Here is a 10,467-nt window from a genome sequence, read left to right as displayed (position 1 = left end):
TACATTGAAACAAACATAGCCTGAGTGTCAAAAAATGATTGTCCAAGAATTTACCTTTGCTTAATTATTAATTAATTTTGTTATTTTCTTTGCGTTTTTCTCTCAAACCAAATGGGAATTTTTTTTGATTTTCTCTTTCTTTTCTTTTCTTTTCTTTTCTTTTCTCCCATGTTCCAAACAAACACCAGATAAAATCACGGATTACTAAAGTAAGATTAGATGTACAATCTCTAGATGGACCGGGTCCAGAAAACCGCGTTGCTATTGTTTGACCATTTTTGTTTTCCTGGTCTTGGTTATTCTCTGTCTCGCGCGTTCAATTGTTGAGGTTGATCCTCCTAGGCGAAGGGAGGAAAGCGTGGTTACCTTGTCCCAGGGGGGAAGAGAGAGAGAGAGAGAGAGAGAGAGAGAGAGATTATACTAGTAGTAGTACTAGTTTCCTTTTGTTTACTTCCTCTCCCTTTACCTTTCAAAGTCAAAACCAAACCCCCCCTCCTGCCGTCCCTCTAGTACTCCTATATGTTTTGAAACAAGTTCTGTTTCATTTCTTGATCGCCTAGATTCTCATCATCCTCTTTATACCGCTCGGGATTTGATCAATCCTCCTCTATTTCTTTTTGAGCTTTATTGCATCAGTTATTCTTCGTATATTAAAAAAAAACTAGTAGTATGATGAATTCAAACGCTCCGTCTTCAAGCTCCGGAGGCGCTGGATCCACCGATTCTTCGACACCCAGAAGAAATTCCAAGCGACCCAAATGTTTGTTTCTCTTCCTGAATCATATTATGAGTATCTATATTGTTTCTCTTCTTTCTGCTCTCGTGTCTGAGTAACCTAGTGCCCAGATGTAGTTCTTACAAATTTGGTCAACTAGATTTAAATTGTAAAGTCATGTTCTTTTGTCCTTCTGGCGAGTTGTTCCATCCCCAAGCATCCTGGTTATCTATCGTAAACTGTCGGAATTGGTTCCTTGTGCAATTGCTCTGTTTTCCTGTTTTGATGCACATGCTCGATCAATTAACCGGTTTTCCCAATATTTGGTCATGTATAAATTATACTCCATGCGTTTTGCTCAAATTTCGTGTAGATGTTTTTGGCCTTTTTACATTTACCACTAGTTGTTCCAGATCCTACTTTTGATCTGTCATAATTCTATCCTCTGGATTTTACACTTGGGATGTTTGCTTGTGTAACTCGAAGGGAGAACCTTAACTGTACTTGTGCTTACCTACTGGTAAAATGGTTTTTAGAGTAGAACAACTAAAATTAATGAGAAGCACGCAAGTGATGTAACACGGCTAATACTCTGGCGTGCTTTTTGGAATATGTGTAGTTTGTTTTCTCGATTCTTCAGTTATGTATGTGTCACCGATGCTCTGAGATATGGGGAAAGCACTGAAGCGGCATTCCTTTAAAGCAATGTCAAGTTTCCCCGCCTAAGAAATCCATGTAATTTGATTTTAAAATACTTTCATATTTGCCTATTAGCAAAAGGGCTACTACATTTGTCTCACACCTTTTAAAACAACCTATCCAATCAGTGGTGGATCTAGTGTTATTTAATATTATTTACATAATGAGACAAAGACGAATCACAATAACCCACTCTTGTTCAGATTCGAGGTTTACTCAACAGGAACTTCCAGCTTGCAAACCGATTCTTACACCACGATGGGTGCGTACTTGGTTCGCTTGTTCTGTAACTTCTTGTGCTCATTTAGTTACTCTGGAAACCTTGTAGACCTTTTTTGTCTTAGACTTCTTTCTTTGTATTGTGCAGGTGATTTCAGCATTCATGCTTGTCAGCATTGTCTTTATTCCCATTGGAGTAGCGTCCTTGTTTGCTTCCCGAGATGTATGCTCAAGACTGATGTAGCTCTTAGCAACCTTTCTTCATTTGACTTTCTTAATTCTTTGCCTATGATTCTCTTTCCTTGAATTAGGTGGTTGAAATTGTTGATCGGTATGAAACTGACTGCATACCACAAAACATAAGTGACAAGGTCCAATACATTCAAAGCCCTGGGGATAAATCCTGCAACAGAACACTGACGGTATATTTCCTTCGCATGTGCTGAAGATCATGTTTAATCTGAGAATGATCTTAAATGTTGGGGTTATGGAATCGATTGGTACAATAATTATTATTCAATATGTCAGGTGCCGAAGCATATGAAGCCTCCTATTTATGTCTATTACCAGCTTGACAACTTCTACCAGAATCATCGCAGGTATCTATAACCTGTCTTTGCTTTGATAAAAGAATCTTTCAGTAATATTATTAACTTCCACTACATACATGTGTTATTGATTGTTCAATCCTTGACCACCTGAAATGCAGGACAATTGTACAGAAAAAAATGTGATTTATGAAGCAGAAGTTCCCAACTTTTTCCTTTGTTTATGGTTTTTTTTTTTGCGGGAAAGTGGTCTAATAAAGAGAAAGGAATCCAAAAAATGGGTTTCATTCAACCAGTTATCTGTTTAGAGTAAACAGTTTTGTTGTTAGCTTCTTTAATTGGAAGAAAACCTCATTGTGTGTGTGCAAGCCACTTGTGAGTTTTTAGCAAGTTTTGTTATTGAGGTCGTTGCATGTTAGCAGCTTCTCCCTGAATCCCTGCTGCGGTGGTTGTATGTAGGATGCACGGCAATAGGTGTGTGCATCCAAAACCATGTGTCGCTTATCATTGAATGTTTGCATGGCACTACGAGTCAGTGGCCACTAGTTTGTTGTGGCTGCATATTTGGCACTTGCTGCCTTCTTGTTATTTTTTCATTTTTCGTGTTAGGTACTTAAGAATGACATACCTTCTTAGATACATATAGATTGGGTTGCAGAACGAAGCAACTCCTTAGATACCTCTATCTTCTGTTGAAGTGTTTAAAGGTATTTGGGAAGTGAAGTTTTATATTTTAGTATGTTGTCGTAGGTCTCTCTTCTACCTCTTAAGAGATTGATATTGAGCTCAAAAGCTCGTGGATCTCATGTCTTACTTGCTGGGTTTTGTAGAAATAAGTGCAAAACAGCGTTTTGCATTCTTTAGGCCTTGGCCTGTCCCTTTTTCAAGTCCACTTTTGGTTATCGTTATTGGAATGCACATCCGACTAATCCAGAATTGAGGTGGATCTTTGACCATTGTGGTGATTTGATTAGATTATTACTTGGTGTGGGAAGGAAATATTTCTAATTTCTCCCCCACCTTCTTTGAACAATACTGGACTGCTGTGATCTGAAATCTGTCTCTTTCCAATACATTCTCCTGACTTTTGTTGGTGTTTGGGGGTGCAAATGTTGTGTATATTTTGTTTTGCTAGGGTGGGGTTTATGTGGGAACATAATGTACTGTGATTCACCTCCGAATCAATGTACAGTTAATACTTTAATCCCTTTGATTGTCCTTATCATAAGCTGTCGAGGCAGTGGGTAACTGGTCAAGTTACTCTGTATGACAGGTGGTCGTTTTAGTGGGTTCATACTTTGTTTTGGCTCCAGTTGGTTCTACTGGAAAGTAAATCTGGGGACCAGATATGGAAAATTCTCATCACTTTTGTGTTTATATCACAAAACTCAACTTTCGTCTTGGAGCTATTCGAAGCAATGTAATACTATTCTCCCTTTTAACTTGCTTTTAGAACAAAAGATGCTATTTTTTGTTTGCAAATATATATTTGATTGTTTTGAGTGGGATGATTCTGAAGAACCTGATCAATAAACCAAAAGTCGAAGTTTTTGATGGAACAATTTACATCTAAGCCTTTAATCCCTTGGTTTGTAGCATGCAACTGTGCTTTTGCAATAGTTGTCCTTGTCAGCTCTCACTCTAGGTACTATTAGTCGGTGGCTGGTAGTGTAATTTACCTTTTGAGATGGTCTCACTCTTGTCTAGGCAACATCATCCCTATCCCCGGCAGCATCTCTCGTTGTCTGGTTCCCTAAAAGCTTCTCTAGACATAGAGTAATCTCATGGAATGACTATTGGAGTTGATGATGCTATTTGCTTGTTCGTTTCATCATCTTGATGAAACTTTGCCCCATCTACTTTTTGGTTTGACTGTTCTTTTCCAAGAGCAATCAGACTTCCTATTCTCTGACATTAAGCCCTAACATCAAGCTGTTAAAAAAAGAAAAGAAAAAAGAAGCCGTTAAAAAAGAAATTCCTACCATCAAAAGGTGTTTTGGCTTCTTGATTTACAGTGATGTTTGGAAGTTAAGCTTGGGCAGCCATGGTGTGTACCTTGTGTGGCAAGAAAGAAATAACAAGGTTCTCAAGGGGAATCAAATGGCTCCTGGTTTATGGTTGATCAGATTAAAGTCATTAAATATGAAGTTAGAGTGAAGGCTTCTCAAATTAATTAGTTCAATCCTTTTGTTATCAAAACCATACGATGGCACTATACGTATCTATGGGGTGACTTGTTGGAAGCCAAAATCATGCGATTCACATAGATACGGTGAATCGTTGGATCACGAAACACACGATTAGCGATATGGATTGTACTATTCTGTTCGATGGACCTAAAAGTTGGTTCACTTCAACATATTTCACTTGCAAAATAAGTAATTTAAAGTCATCAAGTGAGATATTTTAAAATAGTGTGACAAATTGGGTATCTAAAGCCTTATGAGGTGATGAGTATGAGGACTATATGAAGTTATGAACTGTAAAAGTTGAATTCATCGAATCCATATCTCTTGCAAATTAGACCATGCGAGGCACGTAGTAGGCTTCCATTGATTGTGCCCCCTATATCAAGTGAAATTCCGTCAGGGGGGCCTCAATTCATCACTTAAGACACGCTTCTTATTGATTTAAGACTAACATAATCACTTTATTGTATATCTTTCTACTCCAAAGGTATAAATGTATAGTTCAATATATTCTAGGAAGCATGACTGAATCGGAACAGTTCACGATTCTATAGGGAAAAGGACCATTTTGTTTCTCGGTTTGATTCACGATTCGGAAAGGACCATTTCGATTCTCGGTTCGACTCACGGTTTGACAACTACGGTTTAAACATGCTTAAGTTCGATCTCTTGTTCCAAAAACTTGGCATATGTACAGTTTTGATGATCTTTTTCCTTCTGTTTTTCTTTTGTAGTTTGGAAGGTATGCACCCTTTGAACTTGTTCTTAACAATGCTCATTTACAAACAAAATAGAAAAAACATAAAATGTGATTTTAGTAGTACGTTTTAGTAGGAAAGTCAAGGCCTTCCTTGATTTATTTATCGCCTTAACAATGTGAGGCTATCTTAATTTGTGGCTGAGACACTGGGGATATCTTTTGCCAATAAGTGCCCGAAGTACATTTTTAGTTTCTATACCTCTCTTTTTTCAGTTTCATGTGATGAACTTCTTTCCAGGTATGTGAAGAGCCGGAGTGATCAGCAGTTGAAATACCCTGATAGTGTGAATGACACAAGCGCATGCAAACCTGAAGATATTGCCAACGGAGTGTCGATTGTGCCTTGCGGTCTTATAGCTTGGAGCTTGTTCAATGATACTTACGACTTCACCCTTAACAACGAGAATTTGACAATAAACAAGAAGGGCATCTCATGGAAGAGCGATAGGGATAATAAGTTCGGAAAAGATGTCTACCCTAAAAACTTTCAGAGTGGAGCTCTTATAGGGGGCAAAAATCTCAGTTCGTCCATACCAGTAAGGCTTTACCTATAAACTCTCTTTTAAAAATTAAAGGGTTGGAGTTTATGTTCAGGTCGTCACATGTGAAAAGTTGGGCTCTCAACATGATAAAAAACAATGCCCTTCCTCTCTTTTTTCCCCCTCTTTTTCCGTAAAGTTGATCTTGCACCCTTCATTAGAAAGTTCCTACTTATGTTGGTGTGGATATGCCTTGGTATATTAGCAGTTCTTCCTGTGTTCCACTTTTCATCATACTTAATTTTGACATCTTTGACAATGTACCGTAACGTATTGAGTATACATGTTAAAATTGGGTTATATGAAAGTCTAATATTAATGTACGATCCTGTAATCAGGATGGAATAATAAAATATTGCTCTGTTAAATAACATTAGTGGTTGCTGTAATGTGGCATTTTATTGCTACCATGTGACCAAATTGGCAAGCCACTTAACTTTTGGGTGTAAAGTCTGAAAATCAGTTGGAAATATATATATATATAGTTAAAATAAGGACCTTCCCATTTCTCTCATTTTCTGATCGAATTTCAATGATCTAAGCCGCTCAATGCGTACAGAACGTGATTTTAAGGGTACCCGTGAGAAATCGGCAAAAAAAATAATCGGGAAGGGCTTCATCCGAGTAGTTTTTGTTTGAATCGTTCGATAAAAAACAAACAAAAACTGGTTGGATGAAGTCCTTCCGGGTCATTTTTTTTATTTATTTCTCCCGAGTACCCTTATAATCACGTTCTAAACACATTGAGCGGCTCGAATCATCGAAATTCGATCGAAAAAGGAATGTTCGCATTTTATTAAGTTAAGGTTGTCCTGACGGGAAGTGGACTGATATACATATACATATATACGAGGCGGTTCTGGGGACCCCTCAAAAAATCCCCCAAAGTTCCCGATCGAATTTTGATGATCCGAGCCACTCAATGTAATCAGAACGTGATTTTAAGGGTACCCGCGAGAAATCAGAAAAAAAAAAGACCGAGAAAGGCTTCATCCGAACAATTTTTTATTGAACTTTATTAAACAGTTTAATAAAAAACTGCTCAAATCAAACCCTTTCCGGTTATGTTTTTTGCCAATTTCTCACAAGCACCCTTAAAATCACGTTCTGAACACATTGAGCGGTTCGGATCATCAAAATTTGATCGGGAACTATGAGATTAAGATTTGAAGGGTTTTTTTAGAGGGTTTTTTAGGGTTCCCCGGAACCGCCCCGATATTATATATATATATATATATATATATATATATATATATATATATATATATATATCGGGGCAGTTCCGTGGACAACCAATTAAACGCCTAAAAAAATACCAAAAATGTCAATCTCATAATTCCGATCAAATTTTTATGATCTAAACCGTTCAATGTGTGCAGAATGTGATTTTAAGGGTGTCCGAGAGAAATTAGCAAAAAAATATGACCGGGAAGTGCTTGTTTTGAGCAGTTTTTAATTGAACCATTCATCAAATCTAAGGTAAAAACTGCCCAGATCAAACCCTTCCCGGTCTTTTTTTTTTGTTGATTTCACGCGGGTGCCCTTAAAATCATGTTTTGATCACATTGATCGGCTCGGATTATTAAAATTTGATCGGAAACTATGAGGTGTTTTTTAGGTGTCTAATTAGTTGTCCTTGGAACCGCCTCGATATACATATATAATCAAGTAAGGAATTATGTTTTTAGGTGGTTGTGGATTGTCATCTGCGACTGGTTAGAGAGTTTTTAATAATTTGTATTGTGTCTGACATATACAATGGTCATGTTCTACTTGTCTCCAAGAATGGGAACAGTTTCTTTTGGGAATCACTTGAGAAGTGACATGGCATCATATCATAGTCAATCCTCTTATATTCGGGAATGTATTTGGACAAAAAAATTAGTAGAATCAGTAAGGATGAAGTTCGTCGTCGATCTTCAGTGAAGACAAAACTATTGGCAATGTTAAATAACTTGCACTGCAAAAATAGGAATGCATCTTCGAAAATGTAAGGTTATTCTTTATTTCTTTCGTTCGTTCTTTTTTTCCTCCGCCTGCATGATTTTGTAAATGTTTTTTTCTGATTTGAGTTCCTGGGAAGCCCGTCGATAAATATATCTAATATAAGCTCATTGACACGTGCTTTTTTCTTCTGACGTTTTCCTGCCCTTTTTTGTAAGCATGTGGAAATGAGCCATCCAATGATTTACTGATTATAGAAAAAGTTCTTACAAAGGATTTACTGATTATAATCTTGTTATGACAGTTGAGTGAGCAGGAGGACCTCATTGTTTGGATGAGAACTGCAGCTCTGCCGACTTTTAGGAAGTTGTATGGAAAGATAGAGGTAGATCTGCGGGAAAATGACACCATTGAGGTGATGTTGAAGAACAATTACAACACCTACAGTTTCAACGGAAAGAAGAAGCTTGTCCTTTCTACCACCACCTGGCTTGGCGGGAAGAATGACTTTCTCGGCATTGCTTACCTCACTGTCGGCGGATTGTGCTTCTTTCTGGCTATGGCTTTCACTGTTGTGTACCTAGTTAAGCCAAGGTGATTTCCTTACTCCACCCTCCTTTACTGTACATTATTCTCATTCTTGTGACCTTTATGCGAGTAATTCTATAAGTTGTGGCATTGCCGACTTTTATTTGACTTTTATGCATTGTGCCTCTCTCTCTCTCAGGCGACTTGGCGATCCATCCTATTTGTCATGGAACCGGAACCCAGGAGGTCACTGAACATGATTGTACACATTCTCAAGGGGCTTGGCTTGGTATTCTTGCTAGTAGATGTATAATTTCGTGTATATGAAACCGTGGAGTGATGACTATATCACGTCCATTTGAAGTATTGTAGTTGTGTGGAATTTTGGAAAGTTGACTGGAGATTTTCATGTATAAACTCACGAATAGAATATATTGTTGAGATATTGGCTTTCTAATTACACTTGCGCTTTGTCTTTTATCTTTTTTCTGCTTTTATTTGATCATTTGTCCAGTTTCCCATTCCCTTTCCCTTTCCCTTTCCCATGCTCAGCTAATTATCATCTCTTCTATTCCTTTTTACGGAAATTGCTTAAATTGGAATGCCACCTAGAACTGCTGCTGCTCCAATGCGCAATGAGGAAGATTGGTCTTTGGTAGGAAAAGGGGTCTTTTTCTGTTCTTTTCTTTCTCTCTCTTTTCCGTATCCGCTGGTCGGAAAGGGGTCTTGGCTAGATGATAGTCAAATTATTCAGTGAATGTGCACAATAATGTAATAATGTTGATTTTTTTTTCCTTTTCTCTTTCTTCTCAAATCAAACAATAGAAGATTATTTTTTCTGTTTTACATTATCTCCTTTTACACTTCCTCCTAACTAAACGAAGGGTAACTTTTTATGGAGGGGAAAAAGCACGATAGGTGATTTTATATGAACCCATAAAAATTTCTCCAGCCCCAATTTTCCTCGACACCAATTTAATTTAATTTTTTTTTGGCAATTTATAGAATGTGCATGTTCAACATTACCCTAAGCCTGATTTGGGTACATGATCAGTAATATTTCGGGTATATTCAGCCAATGTTCATGTGTGATGGCTATGTTAGGTAGCATTTATGTTTTCTTATAGGGGATCCCTGATATAGCTTATGTAAGGACTTCTAATTTGGGCTGTTGGATTTCATCTAACGGCTGGAAAAAAAGAAAGGAATTTGCGGGTTAAATGAGACCCGAACTGGTCACGGGTCCGGGTATACACACACACACACAAAGTTTTTACTAAGGGCGTTCTTAACTTGTTGAGTTAAGGACTTTCCCTTTTCCGATTAAATTTTGATGATCCGAACCATTCAATGTGTGTAGAACGTGATTTTAAGTTTACATGAGAGAAATTGGCAAAAAATATGACTAGGAAGGGCTTGATCCGAACAGTTTTTCATAAAAATGCATTTATAGCGTTTTTATGAAAGAAATGCTCGGATCAATTTCTCTTATATATCCATAAAATCACGTTTAAACACATTAAACGGTTTGGATCATCAAAATTTGATCGCGTCAAACTCATGAGATCTTTAATTTAGCAAGTTAACGGCGCCCTTAGTAGAAGTTTGTGTACAACCATTTGAACTATCAGTTTCCCAGGGGAACAAACGCTTATAATTTTATTTTATTTTTTAACATAGTGGAACAGATACTTTAACAAGTGTAAAAAATAGATACGCCACCCCCATCTACCATTCCTCATTACTTAACGCGAATCATCTATAAAATTGATCCTGGAAACACTTACTCAGTTAACAGAAAACTGTTCATTTCTTTGAACGGTGAAAAAAAAAATGGGAACTTAATTAGTCATCTTTTTTACTCTACTTATTTAAGTTTTCATCCTAATATGTTTAAATACTTATCTTTCCATTATCAAATTTAATTAAATCCTAAACTAACATTTCTTTCTCCTAATTTTTCAAATCTCTCTCTCTCTCTCTCTCTCTCTCTCTCTCTCTCTCTCTCTCTCTCCTTTTCTAATTATCTCAATTCTCTCTCCTTTTTCAAACTGTAACGACCCTAATTTTGGCCCTAGATTTTTCTTAGAATAAAAATATATATTGTGATCCCAAATTTTAATAGTTTATTTAAACTAACTAATTCAATTGTATTATGTCGTATTCAGAATAATATTAGGATAATTACATGTATATATGGAGATATATATAGAAGTGTACAAAATTTATTTTCCTAAAACCAGGGGATTTTGTTTTCCTTTTCCCTTAATCTCTCCCGAATCCCTCTCTCTCTCACTTCCCTCCCACACTCCATCACCTCCACCCT

The 10,467-nt window shown here is 37.0% G+C and overlaps 1 protein-coding gene across 1 annotated transcript; it reads left to right on the top strand.

The window, feature by feature from the left end:
* The first annotated feature begins 241 nt into the window (after nt 1-241).
* Nucleotides 242-8,601, top strand: LOC131321834 (ALA-interacting subunit 3-like). The gene is made up of 8 exons (XM_058352791.1): nt 242-760; nt 1,618-1,676; nt 1,782-1,856; nt 1,945-2,055; nt 2,162-2,232; nt 5,369-5,666; nt 7,918-8,207; nt 8,341-8,601. Exons 1-8 carry the CDS (start codon nt 670-672, stop codon nt 8,393-8,395), a joined length of 1,050 nt encoding a protein of 349 aa, XP_058208774.1. The 5' UTR covers nt 242-669; the 3' UTR covers nt 8,396-8,601.
* The last annotated feature ends 1,866 nt before the right edge of the window (nt 8,602-10,467 follow it).

This window comes from Rhododendron vialii, chromosome 4a, assembly GCF_030253575.1.
Source record: "Rhododendron vialii isolate Sample 1 chromosome 4a, ASM3025357v1".
Lineage (NCBI taxonomy): Eukaryota > Viridiplantae > Streptophyta > Magnoliopsida > Ericales > Ericaceae > Rhododendron > Rhododendron vialii.
Note: the sequence above shows the minus strand (reverse complement) of the source record. Positions and strands in the feature narration are given on the sequence as shown.

Excerpts from the sequence above, each read along its gene's own strand:
- LOC131321834 (XM_058352791.1), top strand. The coding sequence starts at position 670 with ATGATGAATTCAAACGCTCCGTCTTCAAGCTCCGGAGGCGCTGGATCC. Across the intron at positions 1,677-1,781 it reads CGATTCTTACACCACGATGG|GTGATTTCAGCATTCATGCT; the intron begins GTGCGTACTTGG and ends TGTATTGTGCAG. Across the intron at positions 2,056-2,161 it reads CCTGCAACAGAACACTGACG|GTGCCGAAGCATATGAAGCC; the intron begins GTATATTTCCTT and ends TCAATATGTCAG.